The following is a 17,852-nucleotide window of genomic DNA, read 5'->3' on the forward strand; positions in this document are numbered from 1 at the left end:
CCAAGCGCCGATGCCAAAGCCAAGCTTTCCGGTCAGCTGATCCGTGAGTTAACATGGCAGTCCCTTTTTGAGCTATCTCATCCACATAGTAAAGCCCATCACGTTCAGTGCCACGCCCAATTATCTCCCCGGTTCGGATATCCTGCAACAGACAAAATTGTGGCTGCATTAGTAACGTACAATTCAATTCCTTTGTGACATGACTAATGGATAATAACTTATGAGACATCGAAGGAATATAGAGACAATTTGATAACTGCAAAGTTGGGGAAATGTTAACAGTTCCAGCCTCCTCAACCACTGTAAATTCTCCATTGGCATTTTGGATATGAGATTTTAGAGGTTTCTGAAGGTTGGTAAGGTCTGAGGCATCATATGTTATGGTATCGGTTGCCCCATAGTAAAAAATTCATTTATCATTTTTTTCATTGTCATTAGATACTCCACACGCAACTCCAAGCTTCTCGAGGGGCTGAAATCGATTTGGGCAAGTAGTTTGGGAAATTATGGAATTTTCAAGATATTTGGGGGCTAATTGGGCAAAAATATTTTTGTGGGGTACATTTTGCAATTTCTGATAAATTTTTGGGGGTAATTGAGGCTGAGAATTTTGGTGGGGTAAAACCTGCAATTTCCCAAAGATTTGGGGGCTTCTAATAAAAGAGCCCCTAACCCTAATCTACCTGAATCGGGCGCCGCCTCTTCCCTCGTCAATTCTTCACTCCAATCGCGAATTACATTCCCACTTCCGCCGGCAACGAAGTTTGCTGCTCCGGTTGTGTTCGCCGGCTGAGCAGCTTCATTTCCGGTCCTTCCTCCTGGCTGGACAGCACCGGCGGTTTGCGCGACCCCCTGCACGCCGTTGCCTCCGTCGCCTCCATTTGTTGCGGCGACGTGCCCGCCACGGTTCCAGGGTGTTTGCGGTTGCGGCGACTTGCCGTGCTTCTCTTCCTACCAATCTGGATACCCAATTAGTTCAGAGCATGAATCTTTTGTGTGTCTTTTCCGTTTGCAGTAGGAACACACCAATTTTGACTTGTCTTCTTCATCACTCCGCCGATTTCTGCCATTGCTGCCGCCGCGACCGCCACCCCGAGAGCCGTTGGTAGGGTTCTGCCACCCTCGGATGGCGAGGTCGGTTCCGATTCCATCCGTGGCAGCTGCTCCGCCAGTGTTTGTATGTTGTAATACTCGGAGTCGTGTCTCCTCCTGCTGAATCAGGTTATACGCATAGTCGACGGAGGGAAGCGGGTCCATTTTCAGTATATCCCTCTTGGTTGTTTCATATTTGCTATCAATTGCATAGAGAAACTGACATACTCTCTGATCTTGTATGAATTTGTTATGAATCTCTATATCCTCTGGACATTTCATTGGGTTCGTCTGTTTTTGGTCGATTGAAATCCAGATCTCTCCCAACCGGTTCCGTATTTCTTCTAATGAACTGCTTCCTTGTCTCAGTGTGGTTGCTTTGAACTGAAGATCATACACCTGGATTTTATCTTTCCGCTCCCATATGTGACGGCCAACGCATCCCAGATATGCTTCGCCGTCGGATGTTGTGAAACTCGACTGACCAGTCGAGGCTCGATGTTTTGTATTAACCAAGTGATCACACAGTGATCGGCTTGTTGCCACTATATGAAGGCTGGATCGGTTCGCGGTGGGAGAGGAGACACTCCGGTGACGTGAGAGACGGGTACCCGCGTGTACCCGCACCCGACACCGCGTGTACCCGTCCCGCATTTAGTTGGGTATTCCCCGATACCCGACACCGCGGGTACCCGACCCGAAACATTTTTTTTTGAAATCTTCTTTTTTAAATAATATTTGTATATTTTAGATGTTTTTTTAAAAATACTACTTGATGAATGTAATAGTCTCACTTAAAACTTTTTATGCTTTTTAAAATATTAAAATCTTAAAAAAATTACATCATGAAGAGCAAGTATTAAAATAAAAAATAAAAAAATATCAATATATATCGGGTATTTTCGGGACTATCGGGATTACCCGGTTGGGTATCGGGATACCCGATATCTGCAAAACCCAAAATTATTATACCCGACCCCGTCCCATTTCTCGATTCCACCGGGTAACGGGTACCCGATACCCGGCGGGTAACGGGTCGGGTTTGGGATTACCCATTACCCGCTACCCGTTTCGACACCCCTACTTATGGTTACAGGTATAGCAGAAAAAGGAAAAAACAAAAAAAACAGGAAATGGTCGAGAAAGGTATCAAGGACGATGATGATACCTTATCTGAGTCTAAACCCGCTCTGATACCATGTTAAATGGTACAGACAACATATTTAGAGAAGAAAGCAATAGGGGAACATTATTGTATTGAATTGAATTATGGAATGGTACTCAACACCCATGTATATATAGGGATGTTGGTGTGACGCCCCGGATTTTTAATCCCCTTATTTATGATTAAGTCGGATTATGAGCTCGATTAATTCTCACTTTGAGAGCGTGAAATTTTTCGTTGTAATTCCCGACGTCAGATCAAATTAAGTATTTGGTTGAGAAGGAAAATTTAAGTGCAACAAATATTCATATTTCAATAGCAATGTTGAAATAAATGACTATTGGAATTTATTGGAGAAAATCAAATACAAATATTACATGCCTCGTTTTCCGCACAATGAGGTCAAACTACAAACTATCCTACACTACATCTTGAGAGGGACAACACTAACTAGTGTCTAACTCAGTGTTGTTAGGGTCGCGGGGCGCATCGGGTCGATGAGGTGAAAATTCGGGTCGCGGGTCGACGGGGTCGAGAGACCCACAAAGCTAGGTTAATTTTTTTGCCTTTTAATATTAAATAAAATAAATATATTGCTCTAATGTTTATAATAAATAATGAAAATCAATAAATCTCCACTCATATTCAAAAAATCATAAATTACAAATTAAAACCTAAATTTATAACTATTTAGATGCAAAATTAATAAATTTAATTATAATTCTCAAATTAATATAGTAATTTATAAAATGTAATTTTAAATTAAACAAATAGATAAAGCGCAGCTGCAATTCTCTAAGAAATTAGTTATATAGTTAAATAAAAATGAACATATATTTAATTTAATTAGAACATCTCAATATATTTAATTAGATTTGAATGTAATTTTGATTGGTAATTAAAGGTATTTTTTATTTAAATAGGAACTAATCATATTTAAAGAATAAAGAATCTTGACAACCAATATTAATACTAATATTAAAAAATGAAAGTGGAAGAAAATGATTATTAACTTTTATAGGTCCTAGAAGCCCTAGCTATAGCTTCTGCCTACTTTACTTTTAAAATTTTTTGTCTCGGTAAACCCCCCTTCTTCTCTCTTCATTCACATCCCTTCTTCTCTCTTCATTCTCACAGAGTCACAGACCCATTTCTGAGCAGCCATGGCCGAGGATCTTCTTCTTCCAGTCGCTCGCCCCAGCCGCTCGACCCAGCCGCCTCAGCCGCCCCGACGGCGACCCCTGAATCTCGACCCACCTACCCACAATGGGGCGACGTCGGTCTCGACCCTTGCGACCCGCGACCCAAGCGCTCTCGGGGCGCGATTTTAACAACACTGGTCTAACTAGAGCTTAGTCAATAAGCTACTCTAAAACTAATGCTCCAACATTTGCTAAACTTAGCAATGAAACAAGGCAAGTGGTGTAGCAAGATTCTCCTCTACTCTTTCCCTCCTTCTTCTTCTCGATTTCCGGTCCCAAAAGCTCCAAGGAAATGGCAGCCTACTTACACCTACAAAGTTTACACCAAAAGGAGTTAGTTTGGAACTCACAAATAAAGGGGAAAGAAGGCAAGCTCAATTAAGCATGTTGAGGAACTAGGCTGAGTAGGAACAGCCGAAAAGCTGCCCCCTTGGCAAGGGAGGCAGCCATGTTATCACATCCCCATCTTACACAAAATAGGAGCCAAGACCAAGAGCATAGGTGAAATGAGCTCACTGTACATCCTCAAGAAGGAATGAGGATCAGGTACTCATTCCCACCAACCGAGGCCAATACAACAGCCAAGAGAAGGGATTCTTGCTCCCCAAAATTTCACCATTCTAGTATGAATCAACATACTCATAGAACCCAAAAGGAGCTAGGTATGCAGCCCCAAATTAGAAGTATCAATCTCCAAAAATCTGGCACAAAATGCCAACATTCTAGGGCTATATAAGCAGCCTCACCACCTCCACTTTCCCCTCCACCATTCCTCACAAACCACACATAAGAATTTTCGGCAAGGACGACGGAGGGGAAACGAGCGAGGCAGAGGCAACGGGATAGGAGCAACCCCACAACTGAAAATCACCGAACAAGGTAATCCCCTCAACAACACCCTCTTTGCATCACGCTAGAACCATGCTCAAGAACTTAGACTCAATAGGACCCCCACACCATAGCACAACAAGATCAACAATGCTCAACAATTAATCTATCACGTAGCATTAGGGGCTGCCAAATCAAGAACTTCACAGTCTTCCGCACAACTAGTGCTCAATTCCCCAACAAATCAAGAACAATTGTAATCACGAAAGGAACGAGTAAAAGGGGGAACACCTAATTGGAGAGAGAGGAGTCCGATTCGGGAGAAATCGAGAGCACCTAAGGCGATCTCGCCGGAGGTCGAGAAGAGAACGGAGATGGGAGGGGGAGCCGGAGGAGAGAGCCGCTGCATCTCTTGTGAGGAGTTGAAACAAGAAGGTGAGAGAGAGAGTGGGTTTCGATGGATGTGAGGGAGTATATAATTGGAGTGGGCTCCAATTGAAAATGAATTAACTGGGCCTCTGGAATTAAAATGGGTAATTTGGGCCTCTGGAATTAAATAAAGAGGATTGGGCCAAATTTTTTTGAAGAAGCTGGGCCGAGGGGGGATTAAACAAATGGGCTCAAATTAATAATTGGACCATGGGGTCATTCATTTGAGCTTTGGGCGAAGAGATTTTATTGGAATGGGCGGCCTTAAGAGGTCTTAAGAAGCCTTAAGAAAAAAATCCGAAGAAAAAGGAATTTAAGGAGGGATTTTAAGAATCCATTTTTATTGAGAAAATAGAATTTCTCCAAAAGAAGTAAAAGAGAATGATTAAGTGCTGCAGAGCAGTAAAGCCGAGTTAGGATTTAAAGAGAAATCCTATAAGCCGAGACTAAGAGATAGATGCTATCCTATAGAATGCATGCATTCTTTTCAGAAAGACAGTTCAAGTACTAAATAGCGTGTTACGCTATTTTTCAAGGGAGAAAACTGTAAAGGGCAAGTGAGGCCTAACGAGGAATTTAAGTGAAGATAAGCATACAAGGTGTGCTTTCTTTTAATATCCAGCACTATAGTGTGGATATAAAGCAAATGTTTTGAAGTATGAAATATCTTTTCTGAAAAATGAAAATGTGATCATCTTTTTTAAAGTTGTTGTCATGCCATAAAATATTTGTTTTGAGACCTGTCTGATAGGGCTATATGCCGAGACTTTTGGCGATGCCAAAAGGTTAGTAACGAATTCGGTTCCCAATAGGACCGCAAATCCTATTTGGAATTATGTGCACAAGAGCTGTGAGCCATCCTAGAGAGGTTGGCCGGTGAGGGTACTGTTGAAGGTGGCCACCTTCACGGTACACTAGATTCTCAGACATGGCAGAATACAAAAGAACTTAGACTGATCAGTCGAACTTTTAAGATCACAAAAGAATTTAGTATGCTCGGGCCTTTTAAGAAAAACCCCCGGGTGATACTGTGGATGGGTGACAACTTATATTGTATGTTTTGTTTTCGGCACGTGTTCACTGAGTACTCCTGTACTCAGCCCTGCATGTATTTATAAACGTGCAGGTTGAACGTCAGGATGGAGAAAAGATTGATCGGAGTCGATGCTATTAAATAAGCCTGTGGATATCTCGACGATTCATGTCTTCATACACGAAGTCGTTCAGTTGGGACCTATTCCGCTGTGTTTCGTTGAATGAGAATAGTATTGTTTCATCATTGAACTCTGATTCAGTTGACATATCAAACATTCTATTTTGAGATTGTACCAAATACTCGACTGTTATTTTGGTAATATCACATTTGTCCTTCGACAAGTTCTTCAGATTTTACCCCTTTTCTATCCCCGCTTCTTTAATCCCCAATTAGTCGCGAATCCCCCATTCTTGTTATCCTTAATAAGAATTGGGTCGTGACAGTTGGTGACCCTTGAGATCCTATAATAAATGTATTCTTGGAACTACACTAGTATTGAAACAAGATAGGCATGATACATATTCCAATGTTGGAACTCCATTATCCTTTAATGCTTCTAGGAACTCTATTCTTCTTATATAAGATTAGTATGATTCCTTATTTTACCAGAAGATGTCTCATAATAAAGATTAAAAAAAATATTAATGAGTTCATGCTAGCAATATTTTTTGCTTCAATTAGCAATTTTGATTGTCCTAATTTCTAAATGAAATGTAAACTAATCTCGTGACTGTTGCGGTATCGTTATAATTAATTAAGGTTTAGACAACCAGTGAAAGAAAATAAAAAAAAGGAAAAGGGAAAAACTGACATGATATATTCACTATATTTGTGCTACTCCTATTAATTTAATCTACCTCTCAAATAATGCATATCAATAATGGTACATCATAACTATTTTAGTGATAATAGTGAATACAATGATTCACGAAGATAAATATACTACCTTAATTAAAATAAATAGAGTTTTGTTATTTTATTTTACGTGGTATATTATAAATTAAATAAGAAATTAATAATATAATGCTTATTTTTCGCAGACCGCATCTTTAAAATCTGTATATCGCCTCGCCGCTTCCTTCCTTCCTTCCTTCCTTCTCTTCCATCCTCCTCCAAAATTTCCCTAATTAGGGTTCCTCCCCACGATCTAATCCAAGCCTACGACGATGATGCAGCCGGCTAGCTCCATGGTTCCTCCTCCCATGGCTCCTCCGCCGCAATACCAGCAGCAACCACCGCCGCAACATCCGTCTCAGCAGTGGATGCCGCAGCAGCCGCAGTACCAGGTTCCTCCGCCGCAGCAACCTCCGGCCGCCGGGTACTACTATCAGCAAGCGCAAGGTCAGGCCCCCGCTGTTCCGCCGCAGCATCCGCAGCAGTACGCTGCGGCGCCGGCGGCTCAACCCCAGGCGATTGCGGAGGATGGAATTCGGAGTCTGTGGATCGGAGATCTGCAATACTGGATGGACGAGCAGTATTTGTATGGCTGCTTTGGCACCACAGGCGAGGTAAAGATGCGTAACTAAGATGTAAACGGTAGCTCTGTTTTTATCCTTTCGAATTAGTCCTTTTTTAACCTCTCTTTGCTGGATTGGTGACATCATTTATAATTTTATATTGTGTGAAATGGCAAAACATTTAATTTACTCATTTGGTAGGTTTAATAAATGTTAGGTCTTATCAGGTTTTACTTATGTTATTGTGCAAAATCATACTCAGTATAGGAAGTATTGCCTTGCACTGTAGCTTTGTAGCTGGATATTTTTTAGAGTTGTTTCATCATTCATTAGAAATCATTGAATCTCTTTATTTTTCTAGGTGGTCTCTGCTAAAGTTATCCGCAACAAGCAATCTGGCCAGTCAGAAGGTTATGGCTTCATTGAATTTTCCAGTCATGCTGCTGCGGAAAGGAACCTGCAGACTTATAATGGCGCCCTAATGCCAAATGTCGAGCAAACCTTCAGATTGAATTGGGCATCCATGGGTGCTGGTGAAAAACGTGATGATGGTCCTGAGTACACAGTTTTTGTTGGAGATTTGGCGTCTGATGTCACTGATTATATGCTTCAAGAAACATTTAGAGCAAATTATCCTTCAGTAAAAGGGGCAAAGGTTGTAACAGATAGAGTCACAGGGCGCACAAAGGGCTATGGATTTGTGAGGTTTGGTGATGAAAGTGAACAGATACGTGCCATGACTGAGATGAATGGAAGGTTCTGTTCCAATAGGCCCATGCGAATTGGCCCAGCTGCTAACAAACAAAAAGTTGGCGGCGGTCAGACCAAAGGTATCCATAACTCTTGAAGCTTTTGTATGGCTCTAGATCATCAAACCAAATTGCACCCACTCTTGCTGTTATCTTTTCACTCTCGTGCTATGATTGTTTGTTTTCAAGTTGGCAGTTCCCATGCTTTGGTGGCTATTTTGTTTCGGAATATTTGGAGTATAGATGTCTCTTTGTTGAGCAATGCTATTAAGTTGCTTTGTTTGATTTCTTGAAGATAAGCAGGGCTCACAGACGTCATTTCCTTCCAGTATTTAAAAGTTTTAGGTTATGAAGTATTAAAACATGCATAATCTCATAAAAAACTCCGGTTGTCTCAAAGCAGGGTTTCAGGAGGCTCTATCATATAAGGGCCTGGAGCCAATATCAGCTGAAATGATAACCCTTTTAGTGCCTGGTTTTGTGTAGGTCAGTTTTAATTTATGTTTTTACTTTTTGGTTCCTTCAGGCATTAATTTTGCTACAAATTTCAATTTCTTTCCTCCAGCAGTCCTTTTACTTCCTAAGCTCCCAGCAAATTACTTTTTTATTGAAGCCTTCTATTGATTTACAATTTTAGTTACAGCCGCACTAATTACTCTTCATCTCCAGGCACCACTTTCTTTTGTGCCATTAGATGATTATTAGATTTTCTTTTTTTTTTCCTTCGGGTCCATCTATTCTCCGAGCACTTATAACTGTGGCTACTCCTGTTAGAAAAGGCTCGCCATGTGGAGTGGGCGATGATCTAAGGTCAGAGAAACTGCTTACAGTACGCAGATTTCAATGGTTTGTGCAGCAGCTAATACTTTATACAATTGGCTTAGTTATTTTCTGGCTTGGTTCAGTTGCTTTTGTTTTTCAATTTTAGTCTTTTTAAGGTCAAAATCTGACACCATTAGGAGGAAAGGATACAAAGTTCTTTCTATATCAGTTCCATTGTAGCAAATTATGTTGCTCTATTGTTGCTCAAATCCCAGATATGGCTGAAGGTTTTTTTTATCTCTCATGAAATATATAATACACATAAGCCTATTAATTGTTGGGCTATGAAGATAGTTTTCCAACTTCAGGGCGGGGTGTAGTATTGCCTGCGTTGAGGCTCTAACAAGACAATCTATGTTGATGGTTCATTATTTCATCATGGTGCTTATAGTTATGTGGAATTGGTGTGGACTCCAAATTCCTCTTTATTGCCTATTCTTTCTCACCTTCTCCATCTGATGCAATGTTTCTATGTTTTCTGCATAAGCTATCTCCCTTGTTGTTGTCCTGTACTTTTTCTCTCTCTATGTCTGTCTTGTTTGCCTTGAAACTGTTTAAGTGTAATAATACATGTTGCTTGATTGTTTTCACAATCTTCATTATCAGTGTCACTATCACCATCTCTAAGAGATTTACTGTTCTTGACTTTTTTTCCCCTTATATTCTGTCCATATTCAATCACGTTACTCCATTTTCTGCAATTTCATCAAAAAGAGCAAATAAGCGTAAATATTCACAGGATAAGTATAAACCAAATACTTCATTCAGCCCTAAACGTAGAATTAACGTTTGTTTTGTTATATCTGGATTGGGTGTAGTGACTGTTCACTTTGTTTAGCTTTTAGATTTTGTGATATAGTATACTGGAGTTACGCTCTCTTTGATTGTAATTTTACGTATCTAGTAGTTGGTATAATGCATTAAGGGAACACATCACTGTTGCTCTGCTCCCTTCTCTGATACAATTTTCCCATATTAATCGTTATAAAAATGCAGCCTCGTACCAGACTTCACAAGGAACTCCAAGTGAGGATGATCCAACTAACACCACTGTTAGTATATTTGGACAAGATTAATTTATGTTATATTCTTCCTCTGCAAAAAAAAGTTCTTAAGTTTTTTTTAATGTTTTTATTCTTTCCACAGATCTTTATTGGGAATTTGGACCCCAATGTCAACGATGAGCTCCTAAGGCAGGTGTTTGGACAACATGGGCAGTTACTTCATGTAAAGATACCTGTAGGCAAACGATGTGGTTTTGTCCAATATGCTGAGAGGTAAATTGAGAAGTTGCTGGCTGTTTCTTCTGTTGGTTAATTGTCACAGATTCAGGGGTTCCAGCCTTCTCACATATTCTATGCATAATAACAGAAGCTGTGCTGAAGATGCACTTCGGGTGCTAAATGGAACACCTTTGGGAGGACAGAGTATCCGTCTGTCGTGGGGCCGTAGCCCTTCTAACAAACAGGTTAATTCCACCTGGTTTTCTTATTTCAATATCCTAGGTTTATCTTTCTACTGTCAGTACACTCATCAATCTAAACTTCCAGCCTCAGGTTGACCCAAATCAGTGGAGTGGCAGTGGTAGTGGTAGTGGTAGTGGGTATTATGGATATGCTCCTGGATATGAAACCTATGGGTATGCTCCAGCAGCACAGGATCCAAATATGTACTATGCAGGATATCCTGGATATGCGAACTACCCACCGCAACAGCAACAGCAGATGATGCAACAACCACAGGTGCATGTTAAAAATATTATATGATGCTTCATAGGCACATATATTAAAAGTATTGAGTATATTTGATATGATGACCTAGATGAGGCTTTTTCCATCATTTTAGACTTTTAGTTACCTTTCTCTGCTTTCCTTCTACATTTTGGAAGGTCTATCATAATTATTGTGCAGTTTATTTCCAATGATGTCACTTTTGATACTGAGCTAAAAAAACCATGCTTGCTTTTTTTTTTGAGAAATCTGATGAAGAAAGTCTGGGCTCAGAGCATCATCCCTAATTGTTAGTCGAGTAGTTATTTCCATTATTTATTCATAAAGATTCTTGTCTGCAGTGATCTGTGTTAGTTACAGGATGCACAGCAGCTTCTGGATGCAGCAGTAGCAGTGGTGGAGATCTATCAAAGATGGCTGTTGGTTTAGTGTGATTATAGCAGTTACCGAATATGTTCAAGACTTCTTTCGGCTAGATAGTGTTTTCAACTGGATGAGTAGTTGAACTAAATTTGGCACTGTTTTTCTTCCAAACTTGTTTCTCTCTTTGTAATCGGATCGGATATGCTTCTTTCTTAATGTCATGTCTATGTTGTCCCTGCTTTTTTGTCTATCTGATGTGATAGCCCTGCATTTTGTTTCTATCTCTTTGCTACGGGACATTTTCATCCTAGATTATTGATCTCTATGTGAATTTGGTGCAAGAATATGTTTTTCTCCACGTTTCATTATGTTGCACTTCATTCCTCATTAATTTTTCCATGCCATTATTTGGCAGAACATTAATGTCTTATCTTTTACCAGCTTAAACAAAATAAAAACATTAATGAAATGACCTATACGATTGAGGTTAATCAACTCAATTCTTTTCTACCCTTTAGAGCAAATCACACACACAAAATGCTCAATCCCTGATGTCCTTGTTTCAATGAATCACTTAATTTAATTTTATTTTAATTTTCAATTGTGTGTACATGCTCAATCTCTTCATTTGGTATAAGGAGATCAGAAGCTAATCCAAACAGTCTATAATCCGAAAGTCAATTCTATAAGTGAAAGCATAAAATCCTTTACAATTGCAATAAAAACAACCAAAATCTCTACTTGACATATCCATATATTAGAGACATGGACAAAGTAATTAATAACAAGGCATCAATTGTGTCCCATTGGGGCACATGTTCATGGATAATAACACCCTATTCCTAAAGCATCAAGCACTAAGCTGTTAACGAAAATACTGAAACTTTCATGCCGTGTCAGCCAGTTTCAGAGAAGTCATGGGCTTGGCCATTAAAGCAATTATCCTCAACAAAATATCACTACCCTTTTACTTCAGTCTGGCTTCTTTAAGTTCAAGCAGTTATCCACTGCTTGGCCATACAACTCCTGGACCTGCCTAAGCTCCTTTTCTGCAACATTATTTACATTCTTGATTTCAGATTCAGCATCCAGTATTTGAAGAAGTAAAACCAATCCATTAATAGAACATATGCATATGCACGGGCAAAGCACGACTTTGTACCATACAGGACAACCAAGTTCACGAACCGACTGAATTAGACTAACTGTAATTGATGCGATGGAAACGAAGGATGGAAGCATGTTTCCCATTTGTGTCTTTAGAAACAGCAGGTTAACATTAAACCTTAAATCTTGACATCAACAAGTAAAGATCTTACCTGCAGCTTCCAGTTGCTTTTGAAGCTCCTGCCCAATGTCATCATTTTCAGCCTGTAAGCGATTCTTCCGATTAGTATGGCTCAAGTCTAGTACTACTACATCAGTAGTTGAGTTATACTAATCTATATCAACATGTACCAATCCTGATCCGCACAGTAATAAGCAGTTTAATACTACCATCACAGTGGGATGGTGTGGTGAAATCAATCTTGGTAGTGATTTGCACATTCGACGGTTAAAATAATTCGTACCTGGAGTTCAGCTATTCTTTGTAGCTGAGCTTCTTCACCACCCTCAGCTAATGGAAGTGCAGCAACCAAAGCATCAAACTGTGAAAGGAAGCAGACTTTAGACAAAAAGGGATTTAATGATGAGACTTAAGAGAGTTAAACCAAAAGATTCAACACTTTAGAAGCTTATGCCCCTTTCTAATTGCAGTCAAATTCTCTAAATCCCGAACCCTAGATCCTGTTTCTTCTTACTTGATCACTAATTATTGAATTCCTATCCGAGCACGTTACTTCAAACCCTAATTGAAGCTACACAAAACCAATTACAGGCCAATTCAGCAATGTGAATAGAGGCAAAAGAAACCTGTTTGGCTGCTTTGACCAATTCAGCGCTAAGAAGCTTAGGCTGTTCAGCGAGATTAACGGAGTCGTCGACAGGGGGATTAGCGGGAGGCTCGGGGTAATTAGGGGATAGCTGAACCGGCGGCGCGTCCCTTTGAAGCGTGCCAAATGTGTTGAAGGCGAGAGATGCGACAGTGTTGACCTGCTCTTGCAACTGAGATATTATATCCATCTATTCCTCCGATTACACTCAAAATCCGATCTTGATAATGAATTTTTGTGGACGAGCTTCAGATATTCTGAGAAAAGGTTCCGAATTGGGTCCAGCCGTTGGACTCAATTGTGGTTGTGTTTCGGAATGAAGGCGGTGCGCCGGAAAATAGAAGAAGTGGGAAGGGAATATTGGAAAATTAAAAAAATAGTATAAATGATTAAATATACATACGAATTGATTACATCATCCTCATTCTCACAAAAAATTAGGCCTGCAAATTTAATCCGCGGGATTCGGGTATACCCGGCCCCGACCCAATACCCGACGGGTTTTGGGTACCCGAAACTCGAAATTATGGGTTCGGGTATGTGTTTGGGTAGTTTTTTTTAAAGGAGGATCAACGATGGTTCCCCATCTACCCCCGAAGTGACTCGGACCCCTGGCCTAACGGTCGGAGGTGAAGCGTCTTACCACCGAGACGCGCTTCGTTGTCTTGGAGGGGACCAACGGGTCCACCTACCTTCCCTCTAGTCACGGGTCCAGACCAGTTAACCTATCTTCCCAATTATGGGCCTGACCAATTAACCTATCTCCCTCTGCTCCTGGGTTCAGGCCAGTCCAGTCACGGGTCCAGACCAGTTAACCTATCTTCCCAATTATGGGCATGACCAGTTAACCTATCTCCCCCAGACCAGTTAACCTATCTTCCCAATTATGGGCATGACCAGTTAACCTATCTCCCCCACTCCTGGGTTCAGGCCAGTGAACTCATCACCCCCCAGGGGAAATAAATCCCCAAGATGCGCCTCCCAGGGATCGAACACGTGACCTCTAGTGTCACGACCGCCCTTTAGGGGTATTAAATACGGGCGATCGTGATGAAAAGAATTTAATGACACGGACGAAAAGAATTAGGGTTTCAACACAAGTTGGACCACAATTAATATCCCAATAAATAACCAAGAGTTTGATATTATCCAACAAGAAATTCAGAATATCCATTATCCTAACAATTAAAGTTGTCGGCCCCAAATGAAACATAATTAAACGAAACGTCACAGCGGAAACGACCAAGAGAAAGAGTGACGTCATGTGTGAAGACACAACGACACTCAAGGTTCAAAGACAATTATAATCTTAAATTCACTTGCTCAACACCACCACATCCTCGTCGCCGCTCAACCTGCACATAGGGAAAACACATGCAGGGCTGAGTACTATAAAATATACTCAGTGGGCTCACGCCGAAAACATTTTCAATAAAAATATTATTTATCATGCCATACATAAGTAACCACCGGGGTTTAGCTTTAGAAAGGCCCGAGGCACTCAAAATCATTTCCCATTGTAAAAGTCGACTGATCAGTCATTTTCCCATAGACGTTAGCCATATCTGCCAATACATGACTTGGAATGTGGCCACAAACCAAGCCACTAGACCGGCCAGCCCGTACGCTAGCACACGATCTACCATAGGTGTACACTAGTCCAAGTAGGGTTTGCGGCCCTACGAGGACCCGAATTCGATTTATATAACGATGGCACATAGCCATATCAGATAGGCACGTAAAAAAATCAAATCACGGCACGATAAATACAGTTTCACTTCCATCGATAAAATATTTAGGACGTTGTCCTTATTTAAAAGAAAGCCCACCTCGAGTGCTTAATTTGAAATTACGTTCTTTCCCTTGCGATCACGATTCCCTTGCGATGATTCACCTTTAACAATTTATATAACACATAAATCAACACACTTTCAAATTAAATGAATAAGATGCATGCATCCTAAGTCTCCAATTATTTTCCTCGTTCCAGACTACTAATTTTCCACAATTAGAGGCTAAGGTGTTTTTGATGGATTCCGGCAGCTCACGCCCCAACAAATTATATTAGAAACATGTCCAAACCAAATAATTTAGATGGTGTAGGAGAAAGGAAAAATAAATCAATTTCACTCCCAAACCAACTAACACACGTACATACATACTCCCTTCACAACATATACCAATTAATATACTCCGAATTAAAACAGTAACCAATAAAAGGAATAAACAATATAAATATTCCAATACTCAACATATACCTACGTATATAACTACATGCTTACTGTATGAATCAACCATCAAAATAATATTAAAGAGGTAGTAGTTAAATTTAAAATATGGACATGTTACAAAATTGCACTTACTCGTTTCCACTTCCATTTTGAAACCATCATCATCAAATTATATATATTCCCAAAAGACAAAGTAACAAACTAGTAAAAGAAGTCATTAGAGGAAACACTTTACTCCGGAAATGTCGTCGCTTCTCTCTCTCTCTTCTCACTCTCCCCTTTATTTCATGTACTGTTCTGTACTCCCTCTCTCATTTATTAATTTGACATTATACACACACATCTATGCATACATATTAGTATATACATATAGAGAGGAAATAACCCAGCACTGTCGGCTTCAACCAAGCAAAGTCCATCCTCCTCAACACCCCCCCTTCTCTCTCTGTCTCTCAATTTCGTCCAAATTTTTTTCAAAGAGCTCACCCAATTTCTCAAATTTGCAACACACTCAAATTGAAGATTTCAGAAGCACACACACCCAAATCCATCTCTCTCTCCTTCGATTTCTTTCACAGGAAGAACAAAGCAAGATCTCTAAATTTGCCGCTGCAGCGTCGATGCTGCAGTGTCCGTGTTCGCCCGCTCCGTTGCCGTTCGGGCAACATCCAGACCGAGCAGCTGCTGGGCGGCTCGCACCCACCGCCGTCGCCGCTCCGGCAGCCCCGATTAACCCGCAGATAAGTTCCAGATTTGATTTCGTGACTTAAAGTTCGATTCTTTAATTCAGTTGCTTCTATTAAGAGGTTAATTGCAGATTCTGGTAACAGTAGGGTGTGATGTATGGATGCAGTAGTATGAAATTGAAATTGAAATTGAAATTGAAATTGGAAATGGGTGGGAGATGTGTATACCTTCGATTTGCAGTCAGATTGTGAAAGAATAGATGATGAATCTTTCCTTGATTTTAGTTCTGGATTTCTTGAGTTCGATTGAGTAGAGGTTGAGAAGAATTAGTCTTGTTCTTGTGAGTTCTTGCAGATTTGCAGAGAAGCGTAAATGGGTGACATCTGATTTGTGGAAGGAGTATTATAGAGAGGAGGCGGCTTGGTTTAGATATGGGAGAGATTCATGGAGTGGGGAAACGGTTATAACGTGGGAAAAGGAGTGGAGGCGTTTTTCCTCTTTTTTTTTGAACTTTAATTTATTAATTAGGTTTGTTTAATATTTTATTTGCAGATCACGGAGGAGGAAAATCTCATCACGGAGGAGGAATATCAATGAAAAAATCTTTATTTAATATTTGAATTAATGTCGATTGATGATCGAATCAACCGGGAGGATATTCAATTAGATTAGTTTAATTCACATTCCATTGTATTTTATTTTAAATTGTGCCGTCCACAATTTATTTATCACGGACTGGATCTTTATATTATTTATTCAATTTATCAGATCCAACACGGAATCGAGTCCAATAAATATTCCTCACAAAAAGGAATTATTTAAATTCGCATAATATTTTATTTCACAACTTCTAGTCCACCAACAATTAATTCACCAACAATTAATTCACCAACAATCAATTCACGGACTACGCAAAATTAAAAGCATAAGTAATTTAGGGTTCACAAATTAGGTTTAGAAAAACGGGGGCGTTACATCCTACCAACCTTAACAAAAATTTCGTCCCGAAATTTGTTACTCTCAAGTAAAGAGTTCTAGGTACAATTCCATCATCTTATCCTCATTCTCCCACGTGGCTTCTTCATACCCATGATTTTCCCATAATACTTTCACACAAGCAACAGGTTTATTCCTCACATTCTGGATCTTTCGGTCTAAAATGGATTGGGGTCTCTCCTCATAGCTCAAGTCTGGATTCAACGCGACTTCCTCAAAACGGATCACGTGCTTTGGGTCGAACATGTATTTCCGTAACTGCGACACATGGAAAACGTTGTGCACATTTCCAAGGTTTGGTGGTAGCGCCAATCGATATGCAATGGGGCCCACTCCTTCAAGAATTTCATAAGGCCCAATAAATCGCGGCTTCCATTTGCCCTTGACGCCGAATCGTGTTATCCCTTTTGACGGGGATACTTTAAGGAAAACTTGTCGCCAGCTTGAAATTGTAAATCAGTTCGTCGGACATCCGCGTATGATTTTTTTGTCTGTCTTGAGCTTCTTTTATCATTTCATGAATTTTCTGAACCATTCCTACCATTTCTTCAACTGCATCGGGTCCAAGTATTCTTCTCTCGCCAACTTCGTCCCAGTAGAGCGGTGATCTACACTTTCTTCTGTATAATGCCTCATACGGCGCCATGTTTATCGTTGCCTGGAAGCTATTGTTGTAGGCAAGCTCGATCAATGGTAGTGCTGCCTCCCAACTTCCTCCTCGGTCGAGTACCACGGCTCTCAGCATATCTTGGAGAGTTTGGATCGTTCTTTCGGACTGTCCATCGGTTTGAGGGTGGAATGCCGTGCTGAAGTTCAATTTGGTTCCAAGCTCCTTCTATAGACTTATCCAAAATCTTGAGGTGAATTTCGGGTCACGGTCGGACGTGATAGTCACTGGGACTCCATGCAATCGAACTATCTCCCTTATGTAAATTTGAGCTAGTTTGTTGGACCCATAGCTTATAAGAATCGGTATGAAATGCGCACTCTTGGTAAGCCGATCTATAATTACCCAAATGGCGGTGTTCCCTCTCAGAGTCCTTGGCAACCCGGTCACGAAATCCATGGCGATGTGTTCCCATTTCCACTCGGGAATCTCTAGTGGTTGTAACTTCCCATACGGTCGTTGAT

The 17,852-nt window shown here is 40.4% G+C and overlaps 2 protein-coding genes and 1 long non-coding RNA gene across 4 annotated transcripts; 1 reads left to right on the forward strand and 2 right to left on the reverse strand.

Moving 5' to 3' along the window:
* Positions 1–3,210: 3,210 nt before the first annotated feature.
* On the reverse strand, positions 3,211–4,802 carry LOC121777633. Its single transcript, XR_006045545.1, has 2 exons — positions 4,579–4,802; positions 3,211–3,769 (listed from the first exon to the last, which is right to left on the reverse strand). It is a non-coding gene; the product is annotated as an uncharacterized LOC121777633 (long non-coding RNA).
* A 1,982-nt stretch (positions 4,803–6,784) lies between these two features.
* LOC121777207 (polyadenylate-binding protein RBP45-like) lies at positions 6,785–11,123 on the forward strand. 2 transcript variants are annotated; one of them, XM_042174391.1, is made up of 7 exons: positions 6,785–7,260; positions 7,571–8,039; positions 9,777–9,832; positions 9,927–10,057; positions 10,152–10,248; positions 10,331–10,522; positions 10,852–11,123. In XM_042174391.1, the coding sequence occupies exons 1-7, from the start codon at positions 6,919–6,921 to the stop codon at positions 10,852–10,854; spliced, it is 1,290 nt and encodes a 429-aa protein (XP_042030325.1). In that variant the 5' UTR covers positions 6,785–6,918; the 3' UTR covers positions 10,855–11,123. The 2 variants fall into 2 exon arrangements, with proteins under 2 accessions (XP_042030325.1, XP_042030326.1); XM_042174392.1 differs by having other exon boundaries at positions 10,337–10,522.
* Positions 11,124–11,539: 416 nt separating this feature from the next.
* LOC121777356 (mediator of RNA polymerase II transcription subunit 21-like) lies at positions 11,540–13,994 on the reverse strand. Its single transcript, XM_042174596.1, has 4 exons — positions 12,788–13,994; positions 12,445–12,522; positions 12,193–12,244; positions 11,540–11,922 (listed from the first exon to the last, which is right to left on the reverse strand). Exons 1-4 carry the CDS (start codon positions 12,995–12,997, stop codon positions 11,846–11,848), a joined length of 417 nt encoding a protein of 138 aa, XP_042030530.1. The 5' UTR covers positions 12,998–13,994; the 3' UTR covers positions 11,540–11,845.
* Positions 13,995–17,852: the final 3,858 nt, after the last annotated feature.

Source organism: Salvia splendens, chromosome 18, assembly GCF_004379255.2.
Source record: "Salvia splendens isolate huo1 chromosome 18, SspV2, whole genome shotgun sequence".
NCBI classification, from domain to species: Eukaryota; Viridiplantae; Streptophyta; class Magnoliopsida; order Lamiales; family Lamiaceae; genus Salvia; species Salvia splendens.